General features: G+C 55.9%; 2 protein-coding genes across 4 annotated transcripts; both read left to right on the top strand.

The window, feature by feature from the left end:
• The first annotated feature begins 3067 nt into the window (after positions 1-3067).
• Positions 3068-8247, top strand: G6PD (glucose-6-phosphate dehydrogenase). The gene is made up of 11 exons (XM_006915325.3): positions 3068-3212; positions 3294-3402; positions 4106-4323; positions 5211-5369; positions 5470-5595; positions 5932-6025; positions 6390-6576; positions 6830-7065; positions 7132-7208; positions 7328-7420; positions 7521-8247. Exons 3-11 carry the CDS (start codon positions 4211-4213, stop codon positions 7609-7611), a joined length of 1176 nt encoding a protein of 391 aa, XP_006915387.2. The 5' UTR covers positions 3068-3212; positions 3294-3402; positions 4106-4210; the 3' UTR covers positions 7612-8247.
• Positions 8248-13809: 5562 nt separating this feature from the next.
• FAM3A (family with sequence similarity 3 member A) lies at positions 13810-20520 on the top strand. 3 transcript variants are annotated; one of them, XM_015592059.2, is made up of 10 exons: positions 13810-14000; positions 14293-14365; positions 15620-15733; positions 16234-16257; positions 17404-17527; positions 17661-17719; positions 18201-18251; positions 18587-18671; positions 18749-18875; positions 19648-20520. In XM_015592059.2, exons 2-10 carry the CDS (start codon positions 14353-14355, stop codon positions 19783-19785), a joined length of 735 nt encoding a protein of 244 aa, XP_015447545.1. In that variant the 5' UTR covers positions 13810-14000; positions 14293-14352; the 3' UTR covers positions 19786-20520. The 3 variants fall into 3 exon arrangements, with proteins under 3 accessions (XP_015447545.1, XP_006915373.1, XP_024904987.1); XM_006915311.3 differs by having other exon boundaries at positions 13813-14000; positions 19795-20520; XM_025049219.1 differs by lacking the exon at positions 13810-14000 and adding an exon at positions 14004-14123.
• Positions 20521-24124: the final 3604 nt, after the last annotated feature.

The raw sequence follows: 24124 nt of genomic DNA, 5'->3' as shown, positions 1-24124 counted from the left end.
GCCCGCCCAGGAGCACCCCGCAGGTCCCCAGTGCCTTCCTAACTACCTGTCTCCAGGGGGATTTTTAGCCAGGTCGGGATCGCTTTGGTTCTGATCACATGGCCTCCATTTTGCAATGGTCACCGTGCTTCTAAAAGGTAACCTCACATCAGATACTCGGTTCTCTATCTCTGGGGTTGGTTTTTCTGCCTGGGGCGAGGGCTGATCCACCTGGCCAGGCACGTTCCCCCCTGTTGATTGGCGACGCCTCACCGAGCGTGGGTTGCTCCCAGACTCATCCCGTGCTCCAATTACAGGGTGGGCAGATGAAAGGGCTCCCTGCTCTGTTCTCCAGGAGCCTGTGACATCCCTGCCTCGTCCTCATCCACCCAGAGGGGAGAATTCCTTTGTCAGGTTACAAAATAAAGCACGCTGGAATGGCCGCAGCAACTGAACTAGAGCTTGGGGAGAAGGAACTTGGTGATTCTTTCTCGTGAGTCTCCCGTCTCATTTGTGGGGTCCACCGTATTGTCCGCTCACAGTTGCCGTGTGTTGCACCCGAACTTTTATTTCGGAAAATTTCACACGCGCACGAAGTTGACAGAATAGCACGTCGAACAGCCACTGTCCACCGCCGAGCTGCCACGACATTCTGCCATCTTGCTTCACACACTTCCCACCCTCTGCTTGATGATCGTTTTTTTCCGTCTTGTTTTTCGAGGCAAAATTCACACACATCGAAATGCACGAAGCTCAACTGTACAATTGGTTACACACCTTTATCACAATATGGGATGTCTCCATCTTCTCAGAAAATTCTCGGATGGCCTCGCCAGCCAATCCACCCCCTGCTCCAGGCAACCGCTGATGTAATTTCTGTTACGATAGATTATTTTTTTGCCTAATCTGGAGCTTCAGCTAAATGAGACACAAGACTCATAATCAGTCTTGTGTCTGGGTTTTTGGCTCAGCATGTTTTTGGGATTTGCCTGTGTTGGGTGGCATCGCTAGCTGTCACTTGTTGTCACTGAGCAGTAAGCCCATCGTGTGAATATACAGCTCGTCCATCCGCCCGTTGATCATTTTGAGCATTTGGATTGTTTCCAGCTTGGAGATTTCATCAATTAAGGCTGCTGTGAACATTCACGTACAGCGTTTGCCCCGCGCCGTGTCCAACGCTCCGTGTACAGTAAATCCTAGTGGGTGTAAAGTGGTATCTATTTGTGGTTGAATTTGTGTTTTTCTCACAACTGAAGACCTAGACCATTCCCTCATATGTTTATTAGCCATTCATTTCTCTTCCTCGTGAAGTGTCTGATCGAGCCTTTAACCACATTTTGAATTGGGTTGTCTTATTTTGTTGTCGGATGGCTTATATATTCCGGATACAGACACATTTGGTGAATATGTTATCCCAGAATGTGTTTTGTCTATTCCTCTTCTAAATAGCGTCTCATGAACAGGAGTTTTTAGTTTTGACGAAGCCTTAATTTATCGTTTTGTTTTGTTTTTTTTCAGGTTATTGCTTTCTGTGTCCTAAGAAATCTGTGCTTACTCCTATCTATTGATTTATTTCATCTAGCCCTGGTAACCTTGCTAAACTGTCATTATAAAAATTTTCCTGTAGCTCGGTTCGAGGTGATCTTGTTTCAACAGACTGTCATCTACGAATAACGCCCGTTTTGTCACTTCCTTTCTGCTCGTTACGCCGTTTTCATTCACCCGCCTTGCTGCGCGGGCCTCTAGTTGAGCATTGACCGAAGAGCCAATAGCAGGTACTTCTCTTGCTCCCAGATTTTTGAAGGGGATTTCTCCACGTTCCCCCACATCTCCCCATGTTTGTGGGGTTTTACAGGTGTCCTTTATCAAGTTAAATAAGTACGTTCTCTTTTATCCCTAATTTGATAAGCGTTCTTATCATGATAGACGTAGAACGCTCTAGAACAACTTTCTCTACATCTGAGAAAGTTTAGCAAGGTCACTAGATTTTTAAAAATCAATAAATAGGAATAGATGAAGATGATTTTTCTAACTTTACGCCTTCGATCTGTTCATGTGACTTTCAACGATTTTGTGCTTTTTGATATCAGACCCACCTTTTATTCCCAAGGTGCCCCTGGAACTTGGTTCTGACGCGTTACGTTTTGAACATTGCACCATTGGGTTTTCTAGTGTTTTCTGTAGGGTTTCGCATCTGCGTCCCTGAATGCAAATGAGCTGGGCGGGACCTTCCCCGTTGACCTTCCTCATAGATCTCATTATGCAGATTCTGCTCTGCGACGGGCCCCGTGCTGTTTGCAGCAGAGTTTGTCTCAAAATGGAGCTCTCTCTCCTTGGCATTTTGGTAGAACCAGAAGGCGAAGCTTCCTGTGCTGGGGTCAGGGTTGGGGTTGTCTTGGTGGGAAGGTCGGGGGCTGCAAGCCTCTTTCTTTAATGACTGTCTCCCACTCAGGTCCCTTACTCCGTTTTAATAGGTTGGATTTTTCTTGAAATTTGTCAAACAAGGAATAAGGTTGCTCATAAAACCGTCTTCTGTGTCGCGTAACTCTCATTTTGTCACATCGCACTCTTAATTCTTGGTGCATTTTAAAAAGCGATCTTGCCAGAGAGTTATCTGTTTTTTATTAGTCCTTTCCAGATACCACCTTTTGGCTTTGTTCATCTTTTTTGGTGTGGTTAGTTTGTTTTCCATTTAATTTTTTTGTTTTTCATTATTTGCTGCCTCGTGATTTGTTTGGCTTAAAAGGTCTACTGTCCTGTTTCTAACTTCTTAAATTAAATGCTTTAGCTCATTAGTTTCGAGCTTTTTTTTTTTTTTTTTTTTTTTTTTTGCTGACGTGAGCATTTAAGGCCACATCTCACGAGTTTCCATGTGTGCTCCTTTCATTACTATTCAGTTCCAGAGAATGGAATTTTCACGGTGGCCAGGTTAGTCGGTGTCGTGGTGCCTCCTGTCAGCACAAGGTCTGTCCACCTCAGGGTGGCTCCTGTGACACACAGACACAATCAGCTCAAGGTCAGGATAAAGGGCCAGCACGGGTTCTAATTTAATGTCCTCTGGCTACATACAGGGACGAGGCGGGTGTGCTTGGGGCTGAGTGGTGACCCCGAGTGAGTACCTGGGTCTCCAAGAGGGGAAGTGATCTAGGTCGTGTCCCCAGCCTCTCCTAACCATGCCTCTTCCCCCTACCACAGGGTGACCTGGCCAAGAAGAAGATCTACCCCACCATCTGGTAAGTGTCCCCTCACTGCCCTTCACCCTCCTCGCCTTCCCTGCCCTCCCGGCTCAGGCCACGGCCATGCTCTGCCCTCAGGTGGCTGTTCCGGGACGGCCTTCTGCCCGAAAACACCTTCATCGTGGGCTATGCCCGCTCACGTCTCACGGTGGCCAATATCCGCCAGCAGAGCGAGCCCTTCTTCAAAGTGAGTGGCTTGGGGATCTCTGCGGGGGGCATCCCCCCGGCCCATTCCACTCCCGCCCTCCGTTCCTCCTCCCCCCGGCCCTCCTCCCTTATCCCGGCAAAGTGGCAGGGCCTGTTAGAACAAGCGCCTGGGGCCTCTCTTCTTTGCCCTCCTCAAAGCCACCCACACTGTCCTGCCAGACTGGTGCACAAGCTCTGCCCACCTGCGCCCACCGCTTCCGTGATCACGGGAGGAGCACTGGGCGCAGAGTGGGGGCAGGGACCTTTCCAGCCTGAGACCCCGGTTTCCCAGCTGCCCCTCGCCGGACTCCCTGGTTCCTCCCTGCTGTGCCCTGGGTCCAGAAGCGGGAAAAGCCTCTCTACCATGGCAGTCCTACAGATCTGTGTTTTCCCAACACACCTGATTTTGGGGGTAATGACTTTGAAGAGAGGCGTTTCTCCCAGGTCGAACTTTCCTGAAGTCTGACTTCTATCTTGGGGCACTAGGTCCCCAGGGGTGACAGGGCCCAGCCTGCGACTGCTGGGTCCCATCCTGCAGTGTTCCCGCTGCCCTGGCCTCCCCCTGTGGGTGTGCAGAGCTGACAAGACAGGGGTGAATCCAGTGTCGGGCCAGGATTGCTGATCCCCGAGGGAGCCTCCCTGGCCATGCGGTGAGCGACGGAGGGCTGAGGAGGGTCCGACTCCCCTGTGTCCGTCTTTCTCAGGCCACCCCTGAGGAGAAGCCCAAGCTGGAGCAGTTCTTTGCCCGCAACTCCTACGTGGCTGGCCAGTACGACGACGCAGCCTCCTATCAGCGTCTCAATAGCCACATGAACACCCTCAACCAGGGGTCAAAGGCCAACCGCCTCTTCTACCTGGCCTTGCCCCCCACTGTCTATGAGGCTGTCACCAAGAACATCCGAGAGAACTGCATGAGCCAGACGTAAGGCTTGTCTTTTGCCCCTCCTTCCCGCCTCCTAGGTGTGCCCTGCCTTAGCCTGGCCTGCCCTGGCAGCTGTCCAGAGCCCCTGGGGCAAACTGGTCTAGGGAGTCTGAAAAAAGATGGATGCTCCTGTTTAATTAGCTCTACAAAGAAGGGAGGCTGTAAGGGAAGCTATCGTATGATAGCTTCTGACAAGCCTTACTGAAAATGCTACCACGCATATTTACATTCCGGATCCTGTAGTCCAGGGGTCCCCAACCCCTGGGCCATGGACCGGTACTGGTCCGTGGCCTGTTTGTTAGGAACTGGGCCATACAGCAAGAGGTGAGTGGCAGGCCGGTGAGCGAAGCTTCATCCCCAGCACTAGCATTACAGCCTCAGCTCTACCTCAGATCATCAGGCATTAGATTCGCATAGGAGCACCGGTCTCTGGTGCCAGAAAGGTTGGGGGCCGCTGCTGTAGACTGTCAGGTTCATCTCTCTAGAAATCCAAATGTCCGTGGCAGCAGTTCCCGCTACTACCACAAGATGGCAGTGTGACTCCATGAAACTGCCGGTTGCGTCTCTGGCTTTTTGGCATTTCCCAAAGTGCTCCCCATGACCACGAGGTGGCAGTGTTGCTCCATGAGGATCCTGCTGCCTGCGCTCTGTTGTTTTCCCAAAGCCAGTCATCTGTTTTGTTTTGTCCTGGTTTTGAACGCAGAATGCCACGTTAACTCTTACTGGGGACTAGCAAACAAAGGGACCTTTTCCCATTTTTAAACCCACGAAGATAGCTGTGCCCTTGAGGTACCCTCCCCTTGCTCGCCCACTAGCTCCCAGGGCACGCCTGGTCCCACGCCCTGAGGAGGGGTTATTGGGGGTGACACGGCTCTGGGCTCTTGCAGAGGCTGGAACCGCATCATTGTGGAGAAGCCCTTTGGGAAGGACCTGCAGAGCTCCGACCAGCTGTCCAACCACATCTCCTCCCTGTTCAGCGAGGACCAGATCTACCGCATCGACCACTACCTGGGCAAGGAGATGGTCCAGAACCTCATGGTGCTGAGGTGCGGCCGGCGCCGGGTCTAGGGCAGGCACGGGGGGCCCAGCCTGCCCCGCTGCTGCCCGTCGGATGCGCCACCAGCCTCTGCCCCGCTCCTCTCCCAGGTTTGCCAACAGGATCTTCAGCCCCATCTGGAACCGGGACAACGTTGCCTGCGTCATCCTCACCTTCAAGGAGCCCTTCGGTACTGAGGGCCGTGGGGGCTACTTCGATGAATTTGGGATCATCCGGTGAGAGCCTGTCTCCCCCGCCCAGGAGGCCTGCACGGGCGTGGGGCGCGATCCACCTCCCCGTGGGGTCTCCCCTCCCTGTTGTAGGGGGCTGCTCCTTCCCCCACCCCGAGTTCAAATTCTGCAGCGGGAGTATCTGAGCAGTTGGTGGCGACGGGAGGGTCACTGTCTCTTTCCTTTCTTTGGGGGCACCTGGCAAACACTGAGGACCAGGAAGCAAGTCTCCTAACTCGGTGCTCGAAAACCCCCAGAACCCGGCCACAGAGGAGGGGTCCAAGGCGGGCTCACTCCCAACCTGGAGGCCCCTGACCCGACTTCTACCCGCTTCCCCACCAGGGATGTAATGCAGAACCACCTCCTGCAGATGCTGTGTCTGGTGGCCATGGAGAAGCCCGCCTCCACTGACTCGGATGATGTCCGAGATGAGAAGGTGGGTGCGGGCGCACCCTCCCCATGCCCGCTGCCAGCCCCATCGACCAGCCCTGAGCACGGGGTGCCCTGGCCTAAGAGTCGGAAGCGCAACGTGTCATGTTGTGGGACTAACAGTGACTGCCGTGTGACCAAGGGCAGACCCATTGTCTCCCTAGGCCTCCACTTCTTCAGAAAAAAGGAGGCGTTCCTGGAGGGCCCATGGGTCGGGAGTGGGGCCATGGCCGTGCCCTTGGCTGGGTGGGCAAAGCTGAATGGGTATCTCCTCCTCCAGGAAGCCCACCCTACTGGGCCATGTGGCCCCATGCACAGGCTGTTTCGCCTTGTTACCCAAGGGGCCCCTCGCTCCCCCGCCTCTCTTCCAGGTCAAGGTGTTGAAATGTATCTCAGAGGCAAAGGCGAGCAACGTGGTCCTGGGCCAGTATGTGGGGAACCCCGACGGAGAGGGCGAAGCCACCAAAGGCTACTTGGACGACCCCACAGTGCCCCGTGGGTCCACCACCGCCACCTTTGCAGCTGTGGTCCTCTATGTGGAGAACAAGAGGTGGGACGGTAGGTGACACCTTCGAGCCTGGCAGGCAGGGCTGGCGTGTCCTCATGGAGCTCTTCTCCTGGGGTTCGGTCCACTTGGGGGCAGTGGTCACCGCCACATGGGACACGGGAGGGGAGAGGGCCAGCAGGGTGGGCCACCTCGCTACACACGTGCATGCGTGTACTCACTGTCACTCATACATACGCACCCTGTCACACTCACACACACACACACGCAGAGCCATTCTTGAGACCGGCCTTGTCCCCCACCCAGGGGTGCCCTTTATCCTGCGTTGCGGCAAAGCCCTAAATGAGCGCAAGGCCGAGGTCCGCCTGCAGTTCCGAGACGTGGCTGGCGACATCTTCCAACAGCAGTGCAAGCGCAACGAGCTCGTGATCCGCGTGCAGCCCAACGAGGCTGTGTACACCAAGATGATGACCAAGAAGCCCGGCATGTTCTTCAACCCCGAAGAGTCGGAGCTGGACCTGACCTATGGCAACAGATACAAGGTGGGTGTCCGGCCCTGGGCGGGGGACTCTGTGCGCGGGCAGCCTCAGTGACACCCCCTCTCGCAGAATGTGAAGCTCCCTGACGCGTACGAGCGCCTCATCCTGGACGTCTTCTGTGGGAACCAGATGCATTTTGTGCGCAGGTGAGGGTGACCCCGTGCCCGTGTGTGGCAGGGGCCAGGGCTCTGGGCAGTGGCGGCGGCCAGCTCCTTCCCTCCCTCCATGTCCCCACACCCTCCAAAGCCACAGTGTGTCCCCTCAGTGACGAGCTCCGGGAGGCCTGGCGGATCTTCACACCGCTGCTGCATGAAATCGAGGGCAAGAAGCTCCAGCCCATCCCCTATGTTTACGGCAGGTGAGGGGGCACGCGAGGGAGCCACCGGGGCAGAGGGATGGGAAGGAGGGTGCTGACACCCAGCCCCCTCACATCTCCCCTCTGCCTGTCATTCTCCCAGCCGAGGCCCGGCGGAGGCAGACGAGCTGATGAAAAGAGTGGGCTTCCAGTACGAGGGCACCTACAAGTGGGTGAACCCCCATAAGCTCTAAGCCCCGGGCGAGCCCACCCCGTCTGTCCGCCCTCCCCACCTTCCCAGCACCTGCCCCCACGTCGAGAAAACTTCGGGACCATAGACCTCAGCCTCGCATTCCTGGCCCCGGGCCCAGCAACATTCCTCTACCACTGAGCACTTGACACTCGTGCTGTGACCGTCCCCAGCCACCACTGGCCCTGTCCGAGCCAGCTTCTGTCCACAGGGCTGAGCCCCAATGGAAGGAAAGAGAAGAATGGCCCTTCTGTCTGTCCCAGGGTCCTTGGCCTAGGACAGGAGTTAAGGGCGAGGGGGAGGACCAGGGGTGGGCTTCAGCGGGCCAGTGGCCAACGCACACACCCAGGGGCTGTGGTCAAGCCCCTCAGAACCTGGGGAAAGGGAGCAAACGTGTCCACACCAGCCTCAGCACTACTGTACATTCCTGGTCACCCACTGAAGGGACTTCTGTGCCGCCAGCAATCCCCTATGTATTGGGCCCTCTGAACGTCCCTCTGCCCCGCCCGCTGCCCCCACCAGCCCAACTCTGCACTCCATGGCCCACCCAACCCACAGGTGCCCCCCTCGCTATTAGAAAAGCAGAAGCAGCAGGTGGGACACCCCACCTCAGCTCCCTGCCATTAAATATGTAAACAGATCCACCTGTCCCCTGGTCGTTTCCTTCCTGCCACCTGTGACCGTGGAGGAAGGTGCCTGCACCCGAGGCTAGCCCACCTGGTGGAGAGCCTGTGGCCACCTGCCTTTCCGGGGACCCACCCCTCATCCCCTCCCTGTCACCCACTTCCCTGCACTGGGCCAGGTACCTGGCTGTCCTTCACCGGTGACCGCGTGTCGCAGTGCCTTCAGAGTCCTGCTCACCTCTGTGCCCTCATTCTGCCTGACTCCATGGGATACAAGGCGACGTTGCGCTATCTTCACCTTCCACCCAAATACTTCCCTGCGCACGCTGCCCACACAGGCCTCTGCCCCAAACAGTGTCCCCGCCCCAGCCAGGTCATTTCAGGGGATCCCTGAGGGCTGTTCGCACACACTGCCAGTCCATGGAGGCAAGAAGTATTTAGGAAGGAGAGGCAACGGGATTCTGTGATGGCCATTACATGCCACGAGGGAGGAGACAGTCCAGGGAGGCGCCACAGCCCGGCCACTGTGAGGCAGACGACGGCCAGAGTTCTGAGGTCATGGAGTCCCTACTTGTATTCGCCCCCCAGGGCCCCCTTGACAAAGCATCATACGCCGGGGGACTTAACTACAGCAAAATTATCCTCTCCCGGTGCTGGAGAGTGGGCGGGGCCGCGCGCCCTCCGCGCTCTAGGGGCGGGGCCTTCCTCGTCCCTTCCCGCTTCTGGTGGCCGGCGGGCCTTGACTTGTAGACGTCACCCTCCGTCTCTGTCTTCATGTAGCTGTCTCCCTATGTGCCCGCCTCCCTTTTCTTACAAAGATGACAGTTGCTTGGGAGTAGGGGCGGGGCCACCGCACCCCAGCGCGGCTGCAACCTGACTTCCCTTGATTACAGATGTGCTATTTCCTAGTCAGGCCACGTTTTGAGGTTCCAAGTAGACATGGATTTGGGGAGCTACTGTTCAACATAGTATACTCCCAACAGAGGCAGCACCCCCACCCCACCCACCCCCCGAGCATGTGTCCCACCCTCTCTTCAGTCCTCTCAGCTGAGTGCCAGGGAGGTGGCAGGAACCAGCACCACGGTCCCCGCACTCAGGGGCCTGGGTTCTTGTGGATGCTGTCAACTAGGAACAGAACGATCAGATGGTGGTATGTTTTATGGAGGGAAGAACCCAGCAAATGGCCAGGGGAGGAAAGCTCTGTCTCTAGGGAGGTAAAAACACGCAGGGCCCTGTTCCAGGAGGGGGAAGGCCCTCACGCTGTTAGCAAGAGCTTGGCCCGTGGTCCCTCTGTCCCCTACCCCTGCTTGGGAAGGCGATTTCTCAGCTTTCTCCTCCAACCATCTTTGACCTGCTGCTGAGGACCAGCTGTTCTTACTCCTGCACGGTCTCCCTGGGCTGGGATGGCAACAGTCGGGCACCCGGTGCAGCTTGACAGATGGAGTGCTAGGTGCCAGGTCGGATGGGTGAGCGGAGTCTCCCGCCCAAGTGTCTGCAAAAGCAATACAGAGACAAATGACTCACATCGTGGGCTGGCCTGTTCCCATCCCACACACTAGGATGGCACGTCAGCACTCCCCACACATGCGACATACAAACTGCATCCCCGGCCACCACGCCTGCACTCCCTGTCTCCTGTAAGCAGGGCAAGTGGCACCTCCAAGCTGTGGGAGGAAGGAGGTCAAGTTCACCTGTACCCGGCTGAATAGGGGAAGAAGATTTATGGGACAAAGACAGGTTACAGACCCTTAAGGTGACTTCCTGAGGCTGGAATATGGATTTTGTGGTCTCTCCTGGGCCAGGTCCATGCAGAGCACCTGAGCAGGCTCCACGTGGACAGGATTGGAGGCCAGGGGGCCGGGGTCTTGGTCCTCACTCCCAGAGCCTATGGCCTGGAAAAGGGGCAGTGGGGACAGCCTAGGGACTCATAGACTCCCTGTAACCCTTTGGCTCCAGTGTGGCTACAGAGGGTCTTGCCCTTGACTCTGAGGTGCAGCCACATGGCTGTGATGGGGGAAGATGAGGCTTTGCAAAAGGCCTGAGATGACACAAGAGTCATGGACACCCAAGATGGTGACCAAATGGAGGAATGGAGCAGAGTGGGTCCCTAAAGACGTGGCCATGCTTTCCTCCTGTTTACCACCAGAGGGCGCCATCTTGCCTGCTTTAGGGGCAGATACATCTAAATTCCCACCGGCCCTGGCCAGCAGTACTGGAACCTCAAGTCCTCAAAATATGGGCCTGAGGGGGACAGTAAACCCTCAGGGAGAAAACCAAATAAGCAAAGGTGCAGGAGCCCTTCCTGACCCCATGGGGATCTTCGTGCCCAGAGTACCCCGGATGTTTACAGACTGGGAAACCTAGCAGAGCAGCGTGCTGGGCATAGTCCTTCCAGAGCCCCAGGTCTCTTGTGGAACCTGGTCACATGGCATCACTGAGGAGGATGCCCCCAGAAGTGTGGGGGGACACAAGTTGGGGCAGCAGAGGGAGCCTGAAGTGGAGGAGGGACCCAGCTCCTCCCGGGTGCCCAGCACATGATGACTGTATGTGACTGGGGACAGAGGACCGCAGGGACCTCCCGATCTGATCCTTCTCTGAGTGTCTCCACTGTGACAGAGGCATGAAGGCCCTGGTGAGGACATTCAACTATCACCTGACCTCAGTGCCTATGAAGGACAAAGAGGTGAAAGCCTTGATGAGGACAATCGACTGTCATCCCAGCTCTAGGAGCCTGCAATGGGGAAGAGGCTTGAGGTCCTAGATGGGGACATTTGGCTGTTACCTCCAGTCTGGGTACCTACAATGAGGGACAAGCATGAGGGACCAGATGAAGACAGTCACTTGTCACGTCATCTCGGTGAATAAATTCTGACAAAGACCTTAGGGCCTCGCTGAATTGAGACAAGTGTCACCTCAGCTCTGGGGCCCTACAGTAGGGAAACAAGGATGACAGACCTGGTGAGGAGAGACATCTGTCACCTCATATCTGTGTGTTTATGCTGGGACAGATGCAAAAGGTCCCAAGTGAGGAAAGACACCTGTCACCTCAGCTCTGTCACCCGAGCACCTCAGACATGGGTGCTGAGGTATAAGAGCTTTCCACTGGCACCAAATCTCTACACTGGGATAGAAAAGGAGGGCCGTGTGAGGACAGCCAGCAGTTCCCTCAGCTTTGGTGCCTACCACTGGGGTAGAGGCACGGGGGCCAGGTTTTGGCAGTTAATTAACATTTACCTTCCGGATGCCTTGACTAGGGGGAGGCTTAAGGACCCAGAACGGGAGAGTCATGAGAGACAGATGAGGGCACTCAACTGTCACTTCGGCTCTGGGTCATTAAGCATAAGCAGAGGCGAGAAGGACTGGGTGGGGGAAATCAACTGTCACCTCAGCTCTGGGTTCCCACACTGTGGCAGAGATGACGCCAGATGAGGGCATTCAGCTGTCACTGAAATCTGATTGCCTAATCTAGGGAAGAGGCAAGAGGTCCCAGCTGAGTACAGTCAGCTGTTACTTCAGCTCTGGGAGCCTACACTGAGGCAGAAGCACACAGGCCCATCTGGTTACCATCAGCTGACAACCCAACGGTCAGTGTCTACACTGAGAGAAGGGAATGAGGGATTAATTGATGGCATCAACTGGCACCTCAGCTATGGGGGCTTCACCGGGACACAGGCAAGAGGGCCCAGAGGAGACTTTCTGTTCCGCCTCACGCTGCTTGCCTGCACTAAGGCAGGAACACGAGGGCCCGTGACATGAGGGTCTAATCCTCTCTACGTTCCCATCAAAAAACAGTTCCAGAGAATATAAGGGACTTGCACAAGGCTGCCCCATGAGGCACAGCACACTCGGAACTGAATCCCAGGCCTCTGGCCCGTCACTCACGTGATACACCTGGGGATGGTGGCTGTGCCTCTGGACCCTCGAGGGGACTCATTAAACCACCATTTCCAAAATGCCTATTGTGAGTAAGATGTAAACACTGTCCTCTAAGAACTAGCGGTCTGGCAGATGCCCCAGACCTGGCCGGCAGCCCAGGAGTGCAAGTCCCAGGAACTTCCTCTGGTGGGCACCCCAAGTGCAAGCATTGCAGGAAAGACCACTCGGGAGGGCATGGTGCCCACGGTTCAGTAGCCACAAATATGTCAGTGTCTGGCAGATCGTCAGCATCATTTCTAATCCCAAATTCCAGGACAAAACCTGAATGCTAACCCCCGACTGCAGCGGCAGGGTCCTGAAACCGATCACCTTGATCTTGTTGAGAATGAGAGTGTTGTGTGTGCTAGTGTAGAAGCTACTGGATTCTAACCGCAGGTCTGTCACTGCCTGGCTCAATGAGCTTTCTCTGTCTTTTGAACTCTTTCCTTGGGAAGGTTTCTGTAAATGGGGTCACTGGATCAAAACAGCGGTCCCCAACCTTTTGGAACCAGGGACTGGCGCTCCTATGAGAATCTAATGCCGGGGCGATCTGAGGCGGAGCCGAGGCGGTGATGCTGGCGCTGGGGAGCGGCTGCAGATACAGATGAAGCTTCCCACGCTGGCCCACTGCTCACCTCCTGCTGTGCGGCCCGGTTCCTAACAGGCCATGGACCAGTATCAGTCCGTGACCTCGGGGTTAGGGAACCCTGAGTCAAAGGGCGCAGATGTCTCTGAGGTTCCCACGCCGCCCAGCTGCTGCCCTCCAAAAAGACAGTTCCAGTTGACAGCGGTGGCCCCAGCTCTCCTAGTGTAGGTGATCAGGGTGCTGTGGGCGATGTCAGGGTCGCCTTCCTGAAGGAGGCTGGAGGAGCAGACAGGGGTTTTCCCCTCCCGTTATCTGAGCGACGTGGGAGACGGTGTGAGTGCCCTTCCACCCAGAGGTCACACTGCGAGGACAGGCATCGGAAGGCTGAGCCTCGTTGCCTTTGGCGCGTCACACTCTGGCGTTTTCCCTGTATATTCTTCTGTGCCTCCATGTTTCTAAAAGGCACATATATCAACTTTAAAACAATTTCTAATTACGCACCCAGATCCATCTGCCTCTTCCCCAGGCTTCAGAAATCCCACTACAGGGAGTGAAATAGGCGAAGGGATTAAGAGGTAGAAATTGGCAGTTGCAAAACAGTCACGGGGATGAAAAGTACCTCATAGAGAATATAGTCAATAATATTGTAATAACTAAGTATGGTGCCAGGTGGGTACTAGACTTATGGGGAGGGGGGTCACCTTGTAAGTTATATAAATGTCTAACCACCATGTTGTACACCTGAAACTAATATAAAATAATATTGAATATCAACTGTAATTGGGAGGAAAAAAAAACCCTTAAAAAAAAAAAAGGAAAAAATCCTTAAAAAAAAAAGAAATCCGACCAGCGTAACCACAGCCCTCTAAGTCTGGGAAGCTGGAATTCCCCACCAGAGTCAGACTTCTGGAGCGGGGCATCCATAGGGTTAGAGGCGGGGCAGATAAGGCTCCTCCCATTTGGTGGCCTGAATGCACATCAGAGGCGGAGCCAGCGCGGCCCCTCCCACCATAGTGAGGGCGGGGCTGCTCAGGGATAGGGGCGGGGCTTCTGCTGACCCACCCAACCTGGCCGAGGAGAGGCACCCCACTAGTTTATGGCAGGGGTGGCGCCCGAGGGCTGTGGCCCCGCCCTGAGCCGCCATTGCGGGGCCTGCGGGGCCTGTGGGGCCGTTTTTCCATAGCTTTCTTGTCTCTTGTCGCGGAGCAGAGCGGGGCGGCCAGCCTAACAGGGGTGCCTCGGACTGAGCGCGCATCTTCCCACGGCCAGGCAAGTCTGCATCCTGCCCAGCTCGCATCGCCGGCCCCAAGGAGCTTCCCACGCGAGGGCCCCGCGTCCGAGAGAACCACATCCACTGTCCAGCCCCCAAGGCTCCCGTGGGCACGATCGATCGTGAGCCAACGTGTTTCCGAATCCCGTCCCGACAGGGCTTCTGTCCGCATTCCCGCGCAGCCTGGTCGGGTGGTTGGTGCACCCATCGCGCCCGTCCCGCAGCAGGGGCCCAGCGCTGGCTCAAACCCGACCCCCGCTCAAATCTGCTCTTCTGCTTTGTTGCCTCCAGAGCGCACGGTCCCCAAACAGTACTCCTGCCGGCGGCCCCAACCCAGCCGGAGAGGTGGACATGAGGTTGGCAGGTGGGTGGCTTCCACAGTGAATGGAAGGGAGTTGAAAAGGGGACCCCGCCAGAGGCCCAGGTATCCAGAGGCCTGTGTCTCAGGTGGACCACTGGGTTTGCTTTTGGAGACGGACGACTCTGCACAAGCACTCATTCTATGACCTTGAACGAATCCTTTAACTTCTCAGGATTTCAGCTCCTCGAGCTGTGAGATGAGCATTAGGACAGTCACAATCTCCCAACTCGGATAACTGGCTGCTGTTTGGAAAAATGAGTTGGACAGAGGCCCCAGGGAGTATGGGGGCTGGGTGCACAGGCGAAGAGGCTGTGGTCTTAGAGGAGAAACTGAGCAAAGTGGCTGTGGCGTTAGACATGAACCTGGTGCTAGCCCTGCTGTCGCCTTGCCAGGGAAGGTGAAGATGACTCAGGGATCGACACCTTGGCGGGTGGAGAGCAGAACTCAAGGACTGGAGTTCAGACCTGATAAGGTTAGGAATGTGTTTCAGTGCAGCTGCCTAGTGAGGGACTGGCTGGGACAGTGCAGCCTGCAGCTGGGGCAGGAAAATAGAACCGCTACTCCCTGGGGGTTAATTCAAGGCCGGGAGTAGATGACAGCACTTATAGGAAAGGTAGGGAGAGGAGGGGAAAGTATAGGAAGGGAAGGCAGCCTGGGACCGAGAAGAAGCTTTTCGGGGGAGGGTAGAGGAGGACGATCTGAGCAAGGAGGACGAGGGGTGTCCAGATAGGGTCACCGCATTGTCCTGGAGGCCAGCGGAAAAGCGTTTCTAGCGGGAGGGCCTGAGCACCCACCTGAGAGATCAAGATCAGGGCTGACAGGTGACCTGGGGAGTTGACACCAAGAAGGTCACCTGTTCCGGTGGGGTGATGGAGGCAAGGCCAGGCTGGAGTAGGTTGAGGGCGGGAGGTGAGACCGTGGAAAGAGCCAGCGTAGATGACTTTGGGGAGGGGACGGGAGGAGGAGGAAGTTAGGGGAGAGAGCTCAGTGTCTGGACAGCATGTGATTCTGTGTTTTCCACGCCTGCCAGGGAGAACCAAGCCGGAGCCTTGCACTTGGGACTCAGTTTCCTCCTTCCGCCTGCCAGGCGCTCGAGTCCCCCTCTCTGGCCTGGTGGCTGGTGACAGGTCTCCACCTTCCTGTCCTCTGGTCACTTCTTCCCAAGCGGATGGGGAGATCTGGTCGTGAGAGGCCCTAGGGTCATTTGGGAGCTCACTGGCATCTGAGGTGACCTCGCCTTGTCTGTCCTGCCTCCAGGCCCCTTCCGAATCGTGGCCCTGATTGTCACCGTGGGCGTCACCTGGATCGCACTGAGCATCCTCCTGGGTGGGCCCGGCAGCCGCTTTCCTCGCATCCAGCAACTCTTCACCAGTGAGTGTGGGACTCTTCCTCGCCCCGCTTCAGCGGCCACCGGGCCGGCCACCTGCGCCTGCAGGCTGAGGCTAAGGGCGGGGGCGGGAGCCTGGGTTTTCTGTCTCTTACTGGCAGGCCACCTAGTACCCTCAGTCTGTCTCCTGGCATCCAGCGCAGCCTTTCCCCTACCACACAGTGGAGTCGGGGGGCCTAAGCGAAGGGTGGGGGGACTTCTGCGAAACACTGCGGTCGATGGCCTGGGGGCTCCCTACATGCTTTCCACTGAGCTCTGATGTGGTACTAGTGACGTGTCACCTGAGTACTTTACACTTCCAATTTACCCTTTTCCTGGAGCAGGGAGCTTTGCATCTGAACATCGTTTAGAGTTGAGCAGGAACGTGCCAAGGTCAGCCTAGCTTAGCCCTTGGCCCCTGAGGCTGCTGCCCGACCACTTTGACTTCATGGTGCAGGTCCCAGGAGGCCTCCACGCTAACAGAAGCAATTATCTTTGCCCACAGGCCCAGAGAGCTCAGTGACCGCAGGTAAGGTTCCCGTCATTTCCCTGCTCCTCCCCTGGGCCCGCCCCTCATACAACTTTCGGGATCCAGAGCTTCTAGTCTCCATTTAGCCCCGCCCCCACTGGCCCTCACAGCCTGCTGGAGCTGCTCGCGTGCTGTGAAGCTAGAACACAGGTCACCTGCTTCCAGAACACACTGGTAGGATAGGCATGGAGTAGAATAGACAGTCTCATTCCGAAGGGGAAATATTGGAAGGAATAAAGGGGTCACCAGTCGCAAGCAAGTCCAAAACCCAGCAGGGCAAATGCCATTAGGGCTCAAGGCCTGAGAAGCGTCCTCTGTGGCCAGATTGTCTGTCCTCTGGGCCCACCAGTGGCGGCGGGGGGCGCCTTTTGGAAGTGGGGGGATGGTCTTACCCTCCCTCTGGGCCTGTGTTACCTCTGGCCTCTGCAGCCAGCGCTCTGCCATCCGTGTCACCCCTCCTTCCATCCCGTCTCTGTCCCTTTCAGTCCAGGCCAGCAGCGTTTGTGCTGTTATAAAATTCTCAGAAACCTTTGAGGATCTAAGCTCTAAGGATCTCCCACATCTTTCCTGATAAGCGCATCTGTGTTCCGGGCTTCTGCGGATGGGGTTGAGTGGATCCGCAAGTCACACTTGTCATTAGATTTAAGGCCATTCTACTCCAGGATGATCTCATTTTAATGGATCATATCTTCAGTGACCCTGTTTCCAAATAGGGTGACATTAAGAGGTACTGGGAGTTAGAACTTCAACAAATCTTTCATGGGGACACAGTTCAACCTGTGACAGAGGCCATCCTCCTCCTGTCTTCCCACCGCCACCCGTGTGGACCGGGAGCTCTCTTCGGCAGTCCGTCTGGCCATGTGCTCATCTGTGCAGTTGCCCTCCCCACTGCTCCTTCTTTCCCTTCAACGAGTGGCAGAAAAGCCCCCCTGGGGTCCCTGTCACTTTGCCCTGAGGCCATCCCAGTAGATACAAAGTGTCTGTGGAAGTGTCCCTGGCCTCTACCTGAGCCATGTCCCCTCCCCACAGTGGTCCCTTGCTCTGTGGTCACTCATTCCTCCCTAGAGGCTGGTCCCGACCTCCCCTCTCAGATCTTGGGTGACCCCAGGGTCAGGCCCATGGGTCACCCTTTCTGTCCCTGCCCAGAGCCGCGGGCCAGGAAGTACAAATGTGGGCTGCCCCAGCCATGTCCTGAAGAGCACCTGGCCTTCCGCATGGTCAGCGGGGCTGCCAATGTCATCGGACCCAAGATCTGCCTCGAGGACAAGATGTAAGCTCTTTGGGGTGCACGGGGTGGGGTGGGGGACGGAATGGGGGGTTGGAAGCTGGGTCTGCAAGGGCCGAGGGCCATGTGAGGGTAAGTGGAGCAGACATGCCACTTGAGGGCTCTGTCCCCCTGCTAGGCTCATGAGCAGTGTCAAAGACAATGTGGGCCGTGGACTGAACATCGCTCTGGTGAATGGTGAGTCCCCTGGGATGTGGGGTGACAGTTCAGTCCAGGAAGGCAGAGCCCTGCTGTGGCTGCTCCCCACGAGGAGTCATCTGGGTATTGTGTTGGCCCACCCCTCCCCCCTGCCCTCCAGAGTGTCCAGGGAGGCAGGGAAGGGCTCTGCACTAGCTGAAGGCCCCACATAAGTGACCCAATGAATAAAAAGCATGGTAGCAGTAAAAAATTAGAAGTTTCCAAGAAGTGGAAGGGTGCTTCGTGGGGAGCCCCCGGAGGGCCTCAAATGCCAGGCAGAAGCTCTGCGGCCTTAGGTGGGCTGCAGCTATGTGAACAAGGGTCATGGGTATAGAGGGATATTTCTAAAGCTTCCAGAAGAACAGCACTCAGTGGCTGTGCCGTGCCACGCCGTGAGCCTGGTCTGGGGGGACCGAGGGAGTAGGGCGGAGTTGCCTCGGTGGTTTGCCCAGGAGGATCCCTGTTCTCCCTCTTGCCCCAGGGGTCAGCGGTGAACTCATCGAGGCCCGGGCCTTTGACATGTGGGCAGGAGGTGAGTGGCCACCATGGGTCCCCAGCTTTTGGCTGAGCAGCAGAATGGCTGGGTGTCCCTCCCTTGAAACGTTGCTCTCTCTGTCCATTCACTGGCAGCTTCTCGAGCACTTCCTTGGGTTCAGAAAAGGCAGGGGAGGGACAGGTGTGTCGTCATGTGGACGGCCCTAGCTTCGTACGCCAGTTTCCCCCTGTACTTACTTGGTGACTCTTAGTGGACCGTGTCCCTGGCCTGATCCCTACTTTAAGTGTTCTCGTTCGGAGGACAGGGGTTGGTTGGGGAGGGGTGCTCAGTGGTACCTGATATTCTGTGTTCAATGGGACCTGTCCTCCAAGATGTCAACGACCTGCTGAAGTTTATTCGGCCACTGCATGAAGGCACCCTGGTGTTTGTGGCATCCTACGACGACCCAGCTACCAAGTAAGTGATCGCTGAGGCCAGCCTCAGCCCTCGTCCTCCCACGGTGGCGACTCACATCCCTTCCTTCTGTGCGGCAGGATGAATGAAGAGACCAGAAAGCTTTTCAGCGATCTAGGCAGCAAGAACGTCAAGGACCTGGCCTTCCGGGATAGCTGGGTGTTCGTGGGGGCCAAGGGCGTGCAGAACAAGAGCCCCTTTGAGCAGGTATGGGCGAATGGCCTGCCACCTCTGCTTCCCAGCCCAGAGCAGCTGGCCTGCCACCTCTGCCTGCATCCCGTGAGGTCCCCTTCTGTTCACGCTGCTGCCTTTCCTGACTTCTGCCCTAGCACCCCAACCCGGGCCAGCCCTGGCCCCATCCCAGTCTGCACAGGGAGGGGCGGTGACTTTGATTTTTTCCATCCTGTATGGATTTCGCCCTAAAGAGTCTTTAGATGACAAAGCTTTCCCATTGGCAAGATTCACAACTAAGAAACTTTTCTCCCAAACATCTTCAAGATATCCTGTCCCATCCCCCCCCAAAACCCAGCACCCCGATTCACCCTGCACGCCCTTTTCCCACCAGCCCTGGCTCCATGTGGCCGACTGCTCCTCTGGGGCCACATGCGTCAGGCCCTGTGCGAGGGGCTGGCTGGCCAGCCCTAGGCGCCATCCTCATCTTCGGGAGCCTCCCAGCCCTGTGAAAGCCATACTGTCCCTAAGGCCTGCTCTCCACAGCAGGACAAGACAAACAGGCTGTTCCAGTGGTTTCTGGAAGGCTCTAGCTGCCAAAAGAGCAGCTTAGCCCCCAAAGAAGAAACACCCGCCTGACCTTGCTTTTCCCGCAGCTTCCGGCAGCTCCGTGTGGGCTGGGTGAAGGCGGGGACACACTCACACACCCCCTCCTTACCTTCCTGGTGTGTGCCAGGCCCAGAGAAGTTGACCCCCTCACACTCCACCTGTGAGGGGGGCAGGCCAGTGCAGTTATTGCCATCTTTAGGTGAGAGAATCAAGGAGCCAAGACAGACAGAGGGGCGAGTGCCGCAACAGTGCACGGTCGATTGATACTGGCCCCAGAGGATTGAAAACTCTGTCCCCTGCGCCTGAAGGCCGAGGCTGTAACTCCCTGCTCCCCTGACCCCCACAGCACGTGAAGAACAGTAAGCACACCAATAAGTACGAAGGCTGGCCCGAGGCGCTGGAGATGGAGGGCTGCATCCCAAGGCGGACCGTGGCCAGCTAGCCGGCTGAGCGCGAGGACCAGGCTAAGGGAGGCTGTGTGTGCGCCTGGCCCACGAGGCGGGAGTGGCAGCGGCGCGAGCACAGGGCCGAGGCCCGACCCCACGCCCAGCCAGGGGTGCTTTCTTGTCCCAATACATCAGGGACCCAAGGTGATGACTGGTGACCGGAACGGGACTGGCGGTGGGGGCTCCAAGGGCCAGCCCCACCGCTCTTTGTCAGGGGAGCCCAGGTACTTATCTCTTGTTCTAAAGCTGCTTCCCCGGTCAGCCCCCACCCAATTCCCAAGCACCCCCAGCCGCAAGGCCCTGGGTGCTCGCCCCTCACTGCATAGCCAGCTACTTGGGGCATCTTCCAGAAGCTCCCCAGCCCAGAGCCGCTCACTGCTCTGTGAGCTGGTCCTGTTTCCAGTGTGATTCCTTCTGGTGAGCCACACCTGGTGGCTGTGGCAGAGGACCTGGCCGCCTCCTGCCCCATTCTGCAGGAAGGGGATGCTTTGGAGCCTGGCGGGCTGGGGCGGCAAGGTAACAAGCCCGGTCACAGTCCCTAGTGCACCGGGTGGCGGCTTCTGCGGTTTATCAGAGAGCCCACCTTCTAGATGAATTCAATAAATTGGTGACCCCAGTGGAATGAAGTACATTCAGTGCGGAGTCAGGGGTGGCGTCCTGGCGGGGAGGGACATGTCCCGGAGCAGGCTCAGCCACCTGCCCCCACAGCCTTAGCAGACAGCCTTTGTGTTCAGGGCTTCTGCCACTCACAGGTCCTGTTGTGGCTGAGCTGTGACTCAGGTGGTGAGCAGAGCAGCTACCCAGCTGGCAGCCCCAAAGCCTGGCCTGGGAGAGACAGTGCTGCTCTCTGGGGCCACAGGAAACTCACAGACTCCCTCAGACACAGCACAGACCTGTAGGAACATGGCCAGGCTTAAAACCAGCGCCACACACACACACACACACACACACACACACACACACACACACACAGCCTCCTTCAAGAGCTGGTGTCTCTGCAGCATTCGACTTTGAATACCTTTGAAATCAGGGCTGTGAAGGGCCGACTACATGGGCTATTAGTCATTTCCCACAGATTACAGTTATATTTCCCTTCATCGATTGAGAGCCAGCAAGAAACTATTAGATTATTAAGAGTTTTGCTAGGATACCATATCCGGGTGGGGGGGGCGTGGTCTGGGGTCTGAGAAAAGAGAAAGTGGTCTGGGGTCAGAGAAAAGAGAAAAGGCACTTTGGACTTCCTAGATTCTAGATGAGAGGAATTGGGGCTCCAGCCAGGCAGCCTCGAGGAGGCTGTGGCAGAAGAGGAGTGAGGGGCCCAGGGACAGCCCGGGAGGGAGAGGCTTTGGTTGCGATGCCACGACCGAGAAGGGTCAGGGAAGTGGAGGCGTGAGGAGGGCCCAGATTGCTTGCCCAGGAGATGGCCATCATGGAAGCTGACACCCAACCTGACCCTATGCAAGTGCTTTACATATTACAGAGAGTTCCCACATACATACCCAGACTCCACTGATACATCAGCATCACCCCAAATCGACATAATGCTCCCCTCTTGTGTTGTACAGTCTGGGTTTGACAAATATATATCGATCTGTATCTACCATTATAGTATTTTTTTAAACCTTTTATTATGGAAATTTGTTAACATCCCCCAAAGAAGAGAGAATAGTATAAATGAACCCCACTGTACCCACCGGGGCTACCACAGCGATCAAATAAAACAGAACCTCACTGAGGGGCTGGGAGGCACGTAGGCCCCACTGTGTCTCTCAACTGCTGTGACTGCCTGGACTGCCCCAAACATTCGCCAAGTGCCTGCCCTGGGCCATGCACTGTTACACGCTGGGAACACTGGAGTGAGCCCCAGTGATGGCCCCTAACTCCTCAGGGGGCTGTGCCCTCGCTGGGGGTCGTCAGAGTAACCCAGTTGGAAATAGCAAGCCAGTTTTATCCCCCACTTGGCCTCACACGGGCTTGGAAGCTGATGGTGGTGTGGAGCACAGCCCACCCAGCTTTCCAAAGTGGAGGTAAGCTTTATCCTTCAGTCCTCTGCCAGGATGTCACCCACCCCACGGCCCGGCATCCTCAGTTACAAGTGCCAGAATCTCAAAGAGGCAGAAGCAAAACTAAGTAATGACAGGAAGGAGGCTTATTGTTCCTGTAATGGACTCCCAAGCCCAGGGCTGATTCCAGCTGCACGAACGTCATCGGGACATGCGCTCTCTCCATCCCTTGGCTCTGCTTTTCTCTGTTTGATTCCTGTTCAAACATTCTGTCTCCCCCAGTTACGGGGGAGTGATGGTAGAGGTCTCAGTTTAGCAACCCCAGCCGAAAAAGAGCTCCCACCTTCCCAATAATTCCTGTACAAGTCCCCGGGAACCAACTCTCACTGTTCCAGACCGGATTATGGGCTTATCCTTGCATCCATCTGTGTGGCTGTGATTGGCTACACCCGAGTACGTGCCCACCCCACAGGCCACGGGTTGGGGTCATCCACGTGTAAACCTTGCGTTCCCCCAAAGGAGAGTGAGGAGCTGTGACCTGATGCGGGGCAGACACTACACTTCCCTGTAAATACCAAACGCATCCCATCCTGGTGCTCGTACAGCATATGCCTTCCATGCGTGCTTATTTATCACACAGTAGTCCCCGGAGGCCTCTGCCTGGAGAGAAGGTAGCCACACCTCTCAGGGTCACCATTAGGATCCTATTACATAATATAATATGGTGGCAGGTCTCTCATCTGAAGTGCATTTATGCTGTTTCGGCTGTCACTATCATTCATTTGTTGTATTTGTTCTCAGTCCAGAGGACTTGTCTTTTGAAATTAGACATCTTTGCCTGATTTGTAGAATTCTTCCTTCTCTTCTGGGGTAAATCGATTCCTTAAATGAACTATGAACGTTCTCTTGCCTTTAATTTAGCTGTCCCTTTTTCCTGCAGAGAAGGCCTCCAAATTCCCTCATGTCAGACACCCCAGGAGCCCTTTTCAGGAAAGGCTGAAGTGACTGACAGTAACGGAGAGCAGCCTTCTCACTGTGTTCGCCCTCCTTCCCTCCTGGCACCAGTTTCTATTCAAACTACAGTCTTCCATGCAGCATGTGCCAAGCCCAGGACCCCTTAACCCCATCTGAGAGGGACAGTGCAAATGTTCCAGGACAGTAAGTCCACAGAGACACACACACAAATGCCTTACACCTTACTGATCCTCTGAGGCTAAAGAACAACCTAGAACTATGGCCTCTGAATGTTTTTGATCACCGACATAAACCCTGTTGAGCACGCACCCCCACCATGTGTATATCTATTGACGTGTCATAAGCACATACTAATCTGAACTTGATAAAACATTAATATAATTTTTAAGACAAAATGAACTTAAATAAGTTTAAATTAATAGATTTTTATTAAAATTATAAAATTATTATTTATTTGAAAAATTAAAAGTAGAGATGGGTTTTTTTTTTAAGACATTCTCCACGATGTGTCTTTGTGCACCTCCCCGGGGCAAGTACTGGGAACTTCAGAGCCCACTGGCTTCCATCATAGCGGTGACAAGAGGTTCTTCCGGAACAGTGGGGGCGCTGGCAGACCAAATGCAGTTGCCCTGCAGCCCTCGGGAACATGCGAATCCCCCTCGACTCCGCACTGGTTTACTGTCTTCCAATGCCCTTTCTACACCTCCACCACCTTTTTACCCATCGCTATGCCATCTACTTCCACTCCTCTTGAAGCCTCCAGACCTTGCTGGTGGTGCCGAATGGTTTTAAAAGGTGGACAAGTCCACTGATAATCCACAGTGTGGAAAGAGGCACTCGGTCAATGTTAGAACAAAAGAAGGTGAAACTAACTAGGCCAAGCCTGGGATTCGGAGTCCAGGTTGGTTGGACACGGCCCTGCAGGCACGGGGCTGGGCGCCCAGAGAGGGAATGTGGCCGAAACCCTGACTCCGGGCATCCCACCTCTGCTAACGGCTAAGCCAGTGTTCCACTGCCCCCAGAGGTCGCAGCGTGTTTGGGAATGGCTGGGGGCCCTACCCGGAGCGGGTCGCCAAGGCAGCGATCACAGAAGAGTCTGACCAGCGGCTTCGGCACCGCAAGAGGCTGTGCACGGCACCGAATAACTGCGACCCGGAAGGGCGCCAGGCCCGTGCGCCCGCGCCAGCTTGTGGCTCCCAGATGCGTCACCTCCGCTCGGAACCCGCCCAGACTGGGAGAGGTGAGGCGGGGC

The sequence above is a fragment of the Pteropus alecto genome, unplaced genomic scaffold, assembly GCF_000325575.1.
Source record: "Pteropus alecto unplaced genomic scaffold, ASM32557v1 scaffold396, whole genome shotgun sequence".
Classification (NCBI taxonomy): domain Eukaryota; kingdom Metazoa; phylum Chordata; class Mammalia; order Chiroptera; family Pteropodidae; genus Pteropus; species Pteropus alecto.
Note: the sequence above shows the minus strand (reverse complement) of the source record. Positions and strands in the feature narration are given on the sequence as shown.